The sequence below is a fragment of the Copidosoma floridanum genome, unplaced genomic scaffold (genome assembly GCF_036245765.1).
Source record: "Copidosoma floridanum isolate Cflo_tuat_1 unplaced genomic scaffold, Cflo_Japanese_pri ptg000020l, whole genome shotgun sequence".
Lineage (NCBI taxonomy): Eukaryota > Metazoa > Arthropoda > Insecta > Hymenoptera > Encyrtidae > Copidosoma > Copidosoma floridanum.
The window spans coordinates 34,966,486-34,982,200 of NW_028321897.1; the positions used below are offsets into that span (position 1 = coordinate 34,966,486).

Below are 15,715 nucleotides of genomic sequence, written 5' to 3' on the forward strand. Positions count from 1 at the left end.
AACTCATTATTTAAATATCATTGTAATCTTTATATTTTTATTACTAAGTAAAAGTTCGGGCTCCTGCCAATCGTATGTAATAAGTCATTTCTAATAAAAGTAAAAAAAAGTGGACCAAAAATAATTAAAAATGTAAGCAATTAAATACATTGTAATAAATTACAAAAGTACATTAACCAAAATTTTCAAAAACTTTTTTTTTGTTCTTTTGTCATTTTCAGTAAAATATTTTTCAAATATTAAACATAAATTTTTAATAAGTATGAATAATTCTGTATATTCTACGTATACTTATCAATTATGAAAACGTGCTGTACAAAAATTCCCTACTTGTAAAGTGCACTAAAAATGCTACCAAATTCTTGCAATTAACTGACACAAAAAAGTCAACCCACCTAAACTTGATCCAAATTAGATGCAATGGAAAAAGTACAAACATGAGTGCTCGGAAGGCGCGATTGTTTTATGTTTGTGCCCAAGTCGCGTATATTGTTTTTCTTACCAAGGGCGCATAGTACAATTTTAAGCCCGTGGGCACACTTTGCACCCAGTAAATCACTTTGGGCCCACGGGTATAGAGAGCTCAAAGAGATTCTAAGTATATAAATTAATGTCTTATGTTTGATAAAATCTATAGAAAGTGCGATATCTTTAAATATTTAGTATTCTATTTTCTCATGTGTAGTTGAATCTTTAAATGGAGCTGTGTCTTTTTTTATTTATTAATAATTTCAAAAAGAATCATCCATGATATTTTGGTAATTGTATTTAATCTACCTATTGCGGTATTTTCATTTTTTTTTCATTTTACCAAAATTTTTTGTTAGTCATTCAAAACATTGTTTTCTCAGATGCTAATATTGTTGAATAATTCTGCTGAATTATTTTATTTTATTCAAACAAAAATGTGGGAAAGGTCTGCTACTGTCTTTTTAATTTTGTTTTCTTGAAGAATTAATTTCTGGTTATTTTCGAAGCACGTAGAGAGACTTACAACCTTATGACTCTTACCACAGCTCATTTAATTAATTAAAAAACATTATTAATCTAAAAACTAGTCATTAAATTTAAGCGCAAGTCGACGAAATTCACTTCTACATTTGCATCATAACTTTATTTTAATAAATAAAAAGATGTATTAGTCTTTTAACATCACACATTACTCTTATTATTTGATATTTCATCGATCTTAGTATAGCTTTTTTAATGCAAAAACAATCATTTCCGTTGACAATTGGAAAATAGAAATTAACAGAGTTAGAAAAAAATATAAGTTACGTATAGTTTTAGAACGTACTATAAAAATTTAGATGAAAATCTTAAGGTATCATATAAAATGCATTATTATACTGAAATTTTATATCTTTCGTTCCTTGAAGGATTTGGCGTTTATAAGCTACATGACAAAAGTCCTTAGTTTGAAAATTATGTTATAAAATATACTTAATCATTTTACAATAGATAAATTATCAACATATTGGTCCTTGGTATGATTTTAACAAACTGTTACAAAGTCTTATTAATTGAACACGGACTCTAGTAAAAATAGCTGTCTAAATCACTATAATTCTAGAAGTTAAAAATTAAATAAGCATATACACATATATATATATATGTATATATATATATATAGTTTTAGGTTTTCTTATTAAATCTTTTGGTTTTATCAGAATATAAGACTAACGTCATCAAGCATTAAGAAAATACACAATAAACAAATAATTCCTTGCAGCTACCGCAAATATGCAGCGTCGAGAAAATCCTGTTTAGCGTGAGGTACGCTATGAAAGTTAAGAAATTTTTATAGAAACTTGATAAAAAATATTTAACGTGCTTGAACTTCATTCAAATTAAATAAAACTAGTTTATTTGAACAGAACTTTATTTTTAAAGCTGCTGTTCAACAATTCAGACAACACATGCAATCTCAATTAGAGTAATCATCATGTACTAGAAGAGAAAAAAATATGAATTCAGCTCTGATAAAGCACCTTATATTTAGCCCTTTCGGTGTCTCTAGCATTAAAATTATATATTTCCAAACCCTGAATCTATTATTATCATTACTTGCATTGCTACTGAAGCTTATAGAACAAATGCTCGAACTATCCCTGAAGCTAGTCCTAATACTTACAAATTTTTATTTTTGTTGGCTGTAATTTTTTACTACTAATTAATTTTGATAGTTTATTTGCTGAAATCAGTTCATTTATGTGCATAAATTAATCTCTCAAATTTGCTAAGAAAAAGTATTTTTTCATTTAATATTTTTGTATCAACAATAAGATAAAAAAATTAATTTTTTTCCAGTGTTTTTTGTAATTCCTTTTCTGTAGTGTCACTATCAGTAGTAACTATCAGTACATACCATTTGTAGAAAATTTATAGACAGTTGAGTTATCTATAAAATGAGATGCGTAGCGATATTTTATGTAACATTGTTTACTCGCAAATAGCTTTGAAAGTTGAAAAGGGAATTTTTTTTAAACATTTAATACCTCAAAAATTTCAAGACGATCAGTTTTTAACTTTTTGAGTTTTTGGCAATTGAACTTTTTTTCGAAGTCCGTATTACGTAAAAGATTATGTAATCGTCAAATTTAGATCCTATTGTTCTCAAAAATTCAAAAACTATTTAACTATAGCACCCTATAAACATTTTGTAAAAAATTTAGTACAACCGATTTTATAAAGACTTTTTTTTACAATTACAGTTTCCTACACAAGTACAAAACTGTACAACTCTTTGAATTCTTTAAAATAGAGCTTCCGCTTATTTTCAGTTAAAAAGCTGCTATTTTTTTACAAATTATAGAAAAAATCAGTGCTCTGCGGGTGCTTGGGTACTCAAGTATAAAGTATACTTCTATGACAGACAATATATTAATGGAAATATACTTTTTATAAAACGATATTACCTTTTATAAGCCAATTTAGCTGTTTTTTACAAATGTTGCAGCTAAAATCTTTAATTTTCAATAAAAAAATATTTGATATTTTCTGGTCAACTATCGTTAAAATATATTTAATTTTAAGCAATCCAGCTTCGGGCGCTAAAACTGTGTGCAGTGGCACAGAGAGCGCGACTTTGCACAAACCGAGCGAGCGACTTCAGAATGCATCAGGTTAAAAAATCGTGAATATTGGGGTTTTGCTTCGTCTAAAAAAAATTTTTCGTACACAGTTTGGGGTAGCAGGACGAGATGAAACGAAATTTTGTAAGGTAAAAGTACGTGTTATGGATACAAATTTCGATTGTTATGTTTCATCGACCAATATTAAATGAAAAAATTGTCATATGTCCATAATTTTTGGTTTTAATAGAAGCGCTATGCTCTTCTGAACAAATTGACATTTTTGAAATGAAATTTAGATGTAAAAAAATAATTTTATAAGCAAATATTGACACGATCAAAATGTCCATAACTATGGAATAGCTAAAAAGTTGTGTCCATATTTATAAGACACAAGTCCCAATTATGAAATTTACATGTTAATTAAATGGGCTCGTGCGTTTCATAAATAGGAACATCACATATTGCAGGTTATGTTTCAAACTGTCCGTATTATGAAAACCGGATTCGTAATAATATATTTTTCAATATAATAATGTTTGAAATTGTTTACTATTTTTGTTAATTTGATACGGTAGTATTATAGAGATTCTTCAGTATATTTTATTTTTATTATTAGAATTTTCATGATTATTTGATCTTGAGTTTTCATAATAGGGACATGTTTCACGAATAGGTACTTTTACCTTAATTATCTTGATAAAAATAACAAATTACCATTAAAATACGAAGTGGAAGCTTCTCTTACATACCGAGAAATCATATTCATTATTATTAATAATACTAGACTTTTTCGAAAACATCATATGGTTAAGAAATATATGAAAAACAGCACATATTAGACGAAACAAATCCTGAACACCGTATACCCTGCTAGACGCAACCACAATTTATTTTACATATGGTGTGCAAATAGTGTATTTGCTTGAGTACATTATCAGGTGTCTATAAACTTACTCTCAAAAAGTCGGATCAAGGTTTAACTTTGAATTTTTTAAGTTGCACGATAGAAGATTTAATTGATTTCCTAGCCACAGCTGTACCTGAGGACACTTTTTAATAGTGTTTAACTTCTGCAGATTCTGTTGTAGGTAGTTGTTTTATTTTAAAATAAGTTTTAAAAGTGCATTTTTTTTTTCATTGTAACGGAACTCATCGAGACTCATATTTATTTGTTTTGCGATATAAATAAACATGATAATTTTGTCACCAGATCTCCATGATTCCGGTGTATCGCTATTTTTTGAATAAAGCACGAAAACTGTATCAAATAAATAAAATAGAAAGTTCAGAGAAAAATACATTAAAAAAAAAGATTAAAGACAGTTTGACAACAGTTTACACTGTATGCATGGACAATTTAAGGAACATTGTTTTTACATCAAAAGTCAAGTCCATTGTGTAAAAGTTTAAAATCACCTTTCCTAAAACCGAATTATTTATTTCTGAGTGTATTTATTTTATTCTAATAGATTGAATACTTAGGCAATCTATTTCTTCATAATTTCTTAACCGTAAGATGTTTTTAGAAAAGTCTGGTAATAATGTTAATAATAAAAATTATTTGTTAATGTTTAAGAGCAGACAATAAAACTAGTGATGACTGTAACTTTTTATTTTAATGGTAAACTTTTTTTTTATCACAATAATTGTGATAATTCGTTTTATCGCTGTTATTATAATGAAGAATTATTTCCTGGATTGTGAGAAATGAGAGAATACAGACTTCAAACTGTTAATAAGATTCAATAAAGACAAAAGAACTTATACACAGAAAGAGAGCCAAGCCATATTCTCGCATGCACAGGACCTCATGCTTCAACGGATGGACGAAATCTAGCTTGTGCCCTCTGTTAGATCACCAAGCATCCGCTTGCAGTTCCTTACAGATGAAACTGGTCGTTCATCACTCACTTATATACATACATACTGTAACTATACTGTACACACTTGTAAACATACAATTATAAATGTAAAATATACTCAATAATCTCGTCGAGCTACCCAAAATCGTAAACAAAAGAATGTTTTTGGGTAAAGACGAAGCCGAGATATTCACGATTTCGTAAATTCAGTTAATTTTTAAGTAACTCCCTCGGTTGCTGTGGAGCCGCGCTCTCGCAGCCACTGCTCTCCTCACTCTGTTGCTGTCATCAGTTTTAGTGCAACAAACTGGATTACCTTAAATTTACCATATTTTAACGAAAATGAGCGGAGGCTCTATTTAAAAAAATAAATAAGTTATGTAGTTTTATACGTGTGTGTTATGATTGTTGGACAAATCTTCGTAAAATTAATTGTAATTAATTTTTTTTCCATTTCAGTAGGATGCTATAGTTGGATAGTTTTATAAATTTTTGAAACCAGTGGGATCTAAATTTAATGATCACAAAAACTTTGATAAATTATGCAATTATGTTTTGAAAAAAGATTGCAACTTTGAACGCTATTTTAGAGGAGATATTACGAAAACATTAGAAAAAATCTAATTTTTCACCTTATTTGTTGATAAAAAACTAGGTCTAGGCTATGAGTAAATTAAGTAAACCTACATCAGCATGTATTTTAAGATTCAATAAAAATTAGTTAATTTTTTAAATTGTTTTATTTGTACATTGTTTACCTGGAATATCATGTAACGTTTTTTCTTTTAAACTGTTCTCCAATACTTTTTTTAATTGCTTCTCTTCTGTACAATCATCAACATTGAAACTTAGTCGAGCACATTCAGGAAGGTCTCCTGGAAGTTTTATTGTTATCATTCGCCACACTGTATGAATAACGTATGGAATAAGTGGATAAAACTTAACAAACCTTCAGCCAGAAAAGATGTTTCAGTACCAGTAGTACCAATCGTTAAAACATTCTTCTTTAAATCAATACAACATTGATGTCGTTTCAACATATCTAATCCCAATAGCATATCCATCGGCTGCTCCTCTAGAACGCTAAACGACGTTGTTAAATGGTCACGACCAATTTGAATTTGAACCATATGAATCCTGCCAATTATACGTTGAATGCCAACACCTTTTGCAACTCCTGACCATCTCGTATCGACCAGGCGCATTATGTTACATCTTTCAGCACATGAGGCTGACATTATAGTTGTTTGGGCCCCTAAAATATGAGAAAAACAATTGTTTCATTTATAGAAAAACATTACGATGTACATTCTCTATAGTCTACACAAAAAAGATTCATGATAATACAGCAATTTAAATACAGTAATATTTTAAGATTCTTGCTTATTAAAACATTACAATCCTAAAATACAGGGCATAAAAGTATGGTAACAGTATTTTTTCATGCAATAGTTTTTTTTAATACTGGTTTTTTCTAATGACTTATTCGTATAAGTAAAATCTGTTTAGAAAAAAAACATAATGATATAATTAGCATAATGATAACAAATTACACCAACGAGATATTTTATTACACTACACTTCTTTCATTTGTATTGCATAAATTTGTATAATTATAAGTTCGATATGGTTCTGTAAATGTTAATAATGTTAGTTAAAATAGTTACTTTAAATATGTTTCAAGTTTTATCTTACAGCTGAAAGTATGTTGTAAGGCTTTGAAATGCAAACGAACAAGTTGTACTTCGTTGTATTTATCTAGATCGACAAAATAGAAAAGTAATTTGTGAAAGAATCTTGGTATATTTGGGAAATATTTTCCTCAAGAAGTTTCTTTCAAAAGTTGGTCTAGTTACCCCTCTTGAATAGAAAAAAAAAATTTGAACAAAACTAACGGAAAATTTGTTTGTTTAATAAAAGGCGCCTGTTTGAGTGATGCTCTTCTTTCTGTAGGAATAAATCTGTCGCTGGAACGAGTGGATGGCTGGACGATGATATTTAGCGAGTGGAATGATCCGGTCGCTAGTGCGATTGACGTTGAATTCCTTCGGTTGTTGAATGATAGAGCCACAAAGTATGAACCGTAGTGGGCAAGAGCAATTAAGAGAAAGATAATACAGTGAGATTGTATTGTTATTGTACAGTAATGTTCATTATATCAGCACTGCTCTAACTACTACCATTGCGTAGGCTTCTTCCAGCGAGCGAAGTGATCGCTAAGGATGCGGTGTTCCATGCGGATCCTTTTAAGTCGTCGCTAAGGCTCTCTTATACACTACTAGCGCCCCCCCCCATCACGGCTTCGCTCGAGATTTACTGAATAGAATACCTAAGTGTGTTGACACGTAATGTAAAACATTTTCAGTTTAAACTTTTACATCTATTCCTGACACTTCTTCGAACAAGAATCTTCTTGTTAAAAACATATTCATTTGGAATCCATGCAATTTATTTTTTCAAATAATAAGCTGTAAAAAGTAAAAAAAATGTAATCATGCTGAGAAGTACCGTGCGTTCCTTGCGCCATGAAATAATTGCTAGCCTTACAGGGCTGTTGACTTTTTCACGTTATGATAAATGAAAAAGGTTATTTGTTCAAACTATAAACATTTAAAACTGACAAAAAATATATAATTAAAAATTGTTTTTTTTCAGACCTACAACTTTGTTACTAGAGCAACAAAGTTCTGGAGCTTAATATCTCTATTTTTTATTTCCACAATAAATACAAATACACATTATTCTACCTATTGAAAAATCTGGAAGATTTAAATGATTACTGTAAGGGTTGCAATGGAAATCTGATCTCTCACGGAATGGATTCTTTATTTGCGTAATTTGACGCTGCTGTTTCAATCTCGATAAATGTACTCCATCAGTTTCCTGACGCTTACAGTTGTAAATATTTAAAGTTTTCTTTCTAATTTGCTCTCTTGCAACTGTAGGCATAATTAAAACTTTTGTGAGCCCTAAAGGCTGTTTTTTGACAACTTTATGGAGTTATAATGTATTTGTTGGCAAAGAAGTTTGACGTTCGATTGCCCTAAAAATAACAGGTAAGTTAAGCTCTTTCTTGACTTAAGTTTCCAGCACACGTGACTGCCTGGATTCCACAGGGTAATATTTTCTGGCCTGCTGTTGTAGCACAAGACGTATCGTACGGAAAACTACAACGTCTGAAGCGTTAGAGCTAGTTGTAGAGCTCTTTACCAACGTCTCCTGGTGTTGCACGGGAGACGTTGGTATCTAAAGCAACCTTCTTTTTTTGCACAGCTCAGTCGTTTTGGTGATCTAAGGTGAAGAGATTAGTTCGTAATGCTTGCCCGTTAGAGATTGTCCCGTTTGCTTAAGTTTATTTTTCCTTCACAGCTGTTAGGTTTGCCCAGCTCATACCTTGGAGAGCATCGATGATTCCTGATTGAATGCTTACAGAGTCGAGAGAGTAATGTAATGTAGGGTCGTCGGCCACCGGGGCTCACAGCCTTGCAATGAACAACTCCACTCGTGACGTTTGCCACTGAATGACTGACTTGGTTCAATAGTGACCGGCATTATATGGTCTTTTAGTCGATGAATCGTTGCCAGAAATGGTAGTCAACATGTATTCATTAGCAAGGTAGTTTAACGTTAGGTAGCCGATGACTAAAAAGAACCGATGAGATTGACGGCTGAGTAGCGAACGTAAATACTTATGATGGCCCTGAAAAGGACTAGTAGTGATACTTTTAGCCATAACTAGTTATTATTCTTGATGATGGAGAGCTGGCTGTGCGGGTAGGTTAAATCTAACCCTTGGAGTCTCTGCGTACGAGGACTGTGCTGGAGAAAGGTACGCCACTGACCAAGGAATATCTCGTCTTCGAGTCTCTATCAGTAGTCAGGAAAGTGGGCCTGGAGAATACTGTCTTTGTGAATATGCCGTTCCTACGAACTGCTGAGCAGACTGTTGTGGCTGCCCGAACTCAGAGATGTTCTCTCTGGCTTGCTGTTGTCATATCATCTGCTCTGGTAGCAGAATGGCCATAAAACCCCAAATTGCTAGAACAGAGTGTGCTCTGGCGAGAAGTCTCCTGGCGTTTTGCTGGAGATGTTGGCATTCACAACGTCTTAATATTGGTGGCTACATGTCAATCATGATAGTTCAGGCTAGAGTTCGACGTAAGTCACTTGTCTATTAGAAAACAGTGTCGTCAGTAGACAGGATACCCAGCTGCACAACTTCTAACTCTAGGCTTCATGCACAGTCAGTAAACGACTGTGTTTTAGGTATGTTGCTCGGGCCTATTATAACCACACTTATTTATTTTAATGGCAGATTGTTTTGATTTTACTTCGAGGACACCCGAGGATTGAACTGAACTACAGTGCAAAGCTAGCTTATTTTTTCAAACTTTTGAGTTTATTTATTGCTTTTGTTATAAATTTCTTCAAGATAAGAAATATACTTAAATCATCTAGGAAGTGTCAAGAATTAATATGCAAAATTTCAGCAAAATCGGTTGAGTAGTTTTCGCGGTTAGCGATTACAACGCTTTTAGCGACTTTGCTGTATATATTAGCACGATTTTTTAAAAGTAATAAATTAATGATAAGTTAATAAATGTTCATTAATACATAAGAAAGCTACTCTGCTAAAATATGTTAGTTTGTAAGATTTCGAAAAAAGCGTTTAATTAAAAAAGTGAGTTCATTAAATAAATTATTTATTCATTACTGTCATTTATAAACAAGTCAAATTAATTAATAAATAGTAAATAAGAAATTACACTAAGAAAAAGTTATGAACCACACCATTAGATTTCCTACATCGGAATCGCTCACGGCTAAGTCAGTAAGGGCCTTGGTTAGTATGCGAGAGGTAAGGGGCTTAAATTTGCTTGGAAACTTTGAAATTTAAAATCTGTTTTTTTTTTTTTTTCTAGAATTGGTTAAAAGAAGAAGAAATAAAATTTAAAAAGTTTGGTGTGGTATAAAGGAGAAGAGACTTGGGCAGGACACGGCGAGGAGGTAAAGAGGGGACTACACTTCTGGTGTAGCACTGCAGCAACATGAGACAGGTTGGCGTATAGGGGACTGGTAGGACCAGGTGAGAGAAAAGATAAAATGAGAAATTCACTTCCATTACACATTTTCTCAAGGTCACTAATTTGAAATTGTTCATTTACTATATAATGCAGAACACGCCTATAGAAGTATAACTTCAAAAAGTATTAATTAAATTATAAATATCTAATTGATCCACGGTAAAGCATTCTTCCTCAAATATAATACACTTTGTTTAGTCGAAAACAACTAAAATTCGTAGGCCACCTCGTGAGCGGTGGAGGATCAACCTCGCAACACACCAAAAGTGGCAGCACACCGAGCTCACAGAAAATTCATTACATATGTACACATGTAAGCGTCGGTCAATTTCTTTCTTACCTTCATCTTTTTTCTCCTTTTGTTTTAGTCGGTACATTTAATCGCTCTCTCGCTAACTCATTCTGTCTCTTTCTTTATTCTCTCATTAGCTAGACAATTCTCTCCTTTTCTATCATGCAACTATATCTCTATCTCTTTTACTCTCATTAAGTATCCTCGGGTCATAGGTCTCTTCCACTTTCTTGATTGCTTAATTGCTTACATCATTCTCTCTCTCTCTCTCTCTCTTTCATGGCTTCTCGCGTAAGGTGTAAGGGATTAACGGGCCCTGACGACTGCAGCGGGTGGGAGAATTAAAAGGGAAAGGGGATCTTGCTACTACTTTGGGTGGGCACGCCGGGTCAGTTCCAAACTATCTGTCTATAAAGAACGGTCTACAGTTGTCAACTGCGATCTCGAGTATTTGGCATAGTTGGGTATTATTTTCATCCTATTGGCTTCTTCATCTTTTCTCATTATCATCACGCGTACGGTCATCTGGGTGTTACCTTTTTGGGACGAACTTCTCTCACGCTTTGATTTACTTAATCATCAAAGTCATCTGCATCATCTTCAAGGAGCTCGGCATGCTGCGAGTAAAGCACGGCGAAAATCCGCTTCACGGACCGTGAGACGCTTGTAGATTCGTGAGTTTTTCAAGACCCGTGCGGACGCGCAAGTATACGTTTTCTACACACATATACACGTACACATTCTTTATTTCAGGAAGTTTGATCTTAAATTATTGTTTTACCTCACTCGTTTGTATCTTTCGTTATTTTTTTCTTCTCTTGGGTTTTTCTCTTCGGAGTTTTTCCCTTGAGCCACGAAATATATCTTTGATCGTGGCTCATAATTAATACATTTTTTTATTTACTTTACCTTTTTTATTCCCATCCTCTATTCAGATAAATTTTTTAAAGTTTTTTTTTTTAATGTGGGTTTTGGTTTATTATTTGTCAATTCAGTAGTTTTTTTGTGCCATGATTCCTCGTGAATTTATAAGTAAAAAATTAGTTGACTTCGTCAAATAGACGCAGCCAACAGGACAGCAACACTTGCTATATTTCACACTTATTAAGTACAAGCACATGTCAGGTGGCACCACCAATGCCTAAGTACTGTACCAAAATATTCAGCATGAAAGCGATGGATCATTGGATGATAGGCTCTGTGAGGGTTTACCAGAATTCGTGTAGGAGTTGTTGAAGGGCTGTGGGGGGACAGTGAGTGGAGTAGAGAGAAGTCAACGAAAATCGCGAGGTCTGTGGAAAGTCAGTGGGGGGCTTAGAAAAAAATGTTTGTCAAAATAAAGAAGATTATGACTGAATTGACACTTATTGGAAAATGGCAAAATTTCAATTTCTTAAAATCAAAACTGGATGTGAGGAGCTATTTTCTATTTATAACGTCTGAGTTACTATCGTTTTAACTGTAAAAAAAATATTTTTATATACCATCGTATAAAAAATTTTTAGAAAAATATAAGACCATTATTTTCATGTCATATAAAGCTATTAAAAGTAATGTTATTTTGACATGTAGGAACAACTACTTTATATTAACTTTATGATAAATAATCCAAAATGAAATAATAAATAACCTAAGAAATATAACAAAATGTTTTTACATTTTTCGTACAATTTTGACTACTCTGTGAGATTTTTTGTATAACTACAACATTTATCGTTAATAATGCTAGTATTCATCCAAGCTTCAGGAAAAAGACATCGTCTTCGTCCAGTATCAATAATGGCCATAGTTTTTATTGAGAGTCAGAAAAAGGGCGTAGTTTTTTTTAAAAAACAATGAAGTCGATAATAGAATGTACGTTGTTTAAAATGCGTAATTTAAAAAGTCACCTTACTTCTTGAACACACCTCGTATATAAAGAAGACAGAGGAATATGCAAACATCACATTAAAATTTATCATTGAACCATTACATATTGTACTACTGCTAGGTAGTAATTGTGAAATTGACAGGATTCTCAAGTGTTGGGAGATGACAGTTATAAATGGATCATGATTTAAGTAAAGATCGCAAAACTGAAGCTTAGAAATCGTGTAATATTTGTTGGTCTCTAGCCTGACGATATCCATTCGATCTCTTTCAAACAGAATTAGGTTTAACTAAAAATGCATGTATAAAGCAAAAAAGGCAGTTTTAAGAATGATATTAAATGAATTGTACAAAATTTTGTATGTCAATTTTTTTTTACTTTTAAGTGCATTCAGTATACAACCGAAATTTTCTTACTCAAGTAACTACTGCACTTTGGGAGCGGCGTTGGCTCAGTGGTAAGCGTGCTGATAGAACGCTGTTCTGGGGGTCGTGGGTTCGATTTCCGGTAAATGCTGATTTTTCAAAAACTGTTTTTATCGGAAAAAGTTCCTATGTAACCCCGGCTGTTTCAAGGCGGGTTTTTCGGTGTAATTTTTCTTTAGAGTAATTTAAGTATTTTTTCCTTGCCCCACAGGTCTTCAGGCCTAGGTAAATGCGAAACAGTGTTAGGGCTATAGGTAGGGGTTAGCAGATCCGATGCCAGGCGTCGGCCAGAGATCGCCAGCCTTACCGGTGAGGAGAGGTCCCTGAAACATGGGGCTTCTCTGGGGATGATAATTAACCTAAATCCGATACTTCGGCAAAGAGCGCTGGCTTAACTGGCAAGGAATGGACGTCCTAAAATATGAAGTCTTCTCCGGAGAAAGGCTATTCAGTGGCGAGTGGACCCAATGCTCCATTGGTGCACAGTGCCAGCGTAACTGGCAAGGTTTTTCACCGGAGATATACGCACTGCACCCCACCCGTGGATTAGTTTTAACATCAGTAAAAGGGTTAGAAAATGGGTGCAGCAATACACCCCCACACATAGGTGGTGAGTGGGTGGCCCCGACGACTTGGCCTAAGAACTGTTGCGGAAAATATAAATAAATAAAACTTCTGCACTTTAATAATTTTTCATTGATATATTGTAGTGTAGCTAGTTTTATGGAAAATTAATACGAGAACAGTTAAAATGGTTTTCTTAAGAATTTATAAACTCTAAATATATTGTAATCGGTCGCAAATCAAAAGAGAAAATTTATGTCTTGCAATAACGAAAAAGTACTACAGTATCTATTGCCTAAAATGTAACTGTTTTCAAAAAATAACTTATTAAAATACCAAACATTTATACAGTGTCTCTAAAACAATAAGATTAATAAAAATATCCTTGTGGTTTTTGTAAACATTAAGTTTTAAAATTTAATTTTTATCTTTATCGGCAGGACATAAGCTACAAATTTACAAACGAAAAGTAAGATGGTTTTTTAAACTGAATGTTCTAAAAAATCGTTAGAAGATAACCATCCATCTTATGATTTTAACGAATTTTATGTCAGTGTATGGTATTTCTTAGACAAATTTTATACAATAGAGACTTTAGTACTTTTTCATGATAGCAGCTATTTCCAGATGTAACCTTTTTTTTCAATTTACTATGTGTTGCCATAAATTAAGGGTTGTTAGGTTCTTGAAAGTAGCAGACAGGCATACCTCGATAGTTCATGCAAAACAAACTACAAAATAATTTATAGATTATCATCGAAGTAAAGTAATAAGAAAAGTAAAAAATTTGGGGTTTGTACTGTTTGCCATTAGTTTAATCTCAAAATACCTACTGGAAAGATTATGCCGGAATATCGTTTTCCTTGGCCCTGCTTATTAATAAAAATTAAAATTTTTTTTGAATTTTCATAACATAACAAAATTTAATTAAAGATCTAAATCTATTGTATTTTACATAAAATATTGCTAGATTGTACTCAGAAAAATTCAAACAACACGTAAACATTTGATTTTGGCAATTTTGGTAGTTTATCTACATCCGTTGTACACCTAATGCTTTCTCAGCGAAGAGGGGATAGTCAGTCCAGTTCCCTCTAGTGATGAGGTTCTTTCGGACAATACATAGTAAATGTAACATATGAATTAAGTGTACTATAAAGATACACAAGGTATATCTGGTTTAACACTATAAATGATGTAGCAGTCAACGAGGTTTGGTTTTAGCTGGTGCTTATGCAGCCACATGACCTGGAACAGAAGAATCGTCCTGGGGGGCTTGAGGCAGAATTTTTTCCTGATGACGATATGGTCACTCAGGTTAACCTGTTTTATTCATCGAAATGATCTTGTAGTCACGTAAATGCATGCCTAGTTCCTTGGTATTCATGATGTATTATTCAGGATGACATGCATCGTGCAGCTATTTTAACCTGCTGCTCTTAAGCCTTATTTTCGGTCGTTGGTGATGATCTAGTTGTTCTTGTTAATAAAGTTTGTCTTGTTGGTAAAAGAGTGCATGTTGATAAATTATACAATTAAAACGTATTTATGTCTTCCTAGTGGCGATACCGTTTCTAAGGACTGTGTCTGCTTTTTGCAATTAATTTTACCTGACAGTGTTGAGATTTATTTTTTTTATAGAGACAAAATTTGGCATCGTATATTAATTATAACATAGGGTACATGAGTATAATGAGTATAATCTATAAGAAAGTTATTGTTATAGATGTATAGTAGAGTAAGTTTAGTAATGCTGTGATACTCGTTGACGCTCTTCTAGTGTTGATTATTGACCTAGGGATTGTATACATCATGCTCAGCAAAGTATGATATGCTATGTTAAAGGTCGTCTCTACAAGACAAAAAGCATGAATATTATTCTCTTTCCACTTTTTTATTACTGTATATATTACTGTGTAAACTACTTCTGGGCAAAACAGAATTGTTTTCATCAATGCTGTAGCAATAACGTTGTAGTTAAAGATTATATCTAATAATATTTTTCTATAATGGATCTAATATCGCAGACAAAAGTCGAAAATGCTATCAATTGTTAATATTCAAAATATCATGTAAATTATACAGATATATATATTTTGTGTCGTGCGCTACCCATATAAGCTGTACTTAGTCAATTGTTTTTGTTGACATTTTGTTTTTCTAAGGACTACTAAACTGTGTTAAGATATTCTTGCTGGACTTCCAACTTTTGGTGTGTATTGGTGAGTGGTGCTTCTATCTTTTGGACTAGATTCAGGTACTTAAACTGCATAAAGTCGATTCCTAACCACAATCTACCTTTTGTGCTAGTTCCTGCCACATGATTCTCGACGATTGTGGCTACAGTAAAAATTCGGCGACCACTGGTTCCCACTGTCAGAACTGCAGCAAGGCTTACCACATTTCTTGCGCAGCTCGTTCTGACGCATAATCTACAGTCTAACATTAGTCAAAGAGACAGCGTCCTAATCTTTAGAGTTTCTTAACCAGTGTCAAAAATTTATCTGCTTCTGTTAACATGCCGTTTCAAACGGATACTAT

The 15,715-nt window shown here is 32.9% G+C and overlaps 1 protein-coding gene across 6 annotated transcripts in view; it reads right to left on the reverse strand.

The window, feature by feature from the left end:
* Positions 1–15,715, reverse strand: part of rngo (DNA damage inducible 1 homolog rngo) — a 237,730-nt gene that overhangs the window by 57,114 nt on the left and 164,901 nt on the right. For 5 of the 6 annotated variants that reach the window (XM_089593750.1, XM_089593748.1, XM_089593749.1 and 2 more), the window contains exons 5-6: positions 5,889–6,194; positions 5,698–5,814 (exon numbers count right to left, since the gene is read on the reverse strand). In XM_089593750.1, the coding sequence (XP_089449876.1) occupies positions 5,698–5,814; positions 5,889–6,194 (423 nt within the window). The remainder of the gene's footprint in view (positions 1–5,697; positions 5,815–5,888; positions 6,195–15,715) is intronic. The other variant, XM_089593751.1, reaches the window with a different exon arrangement.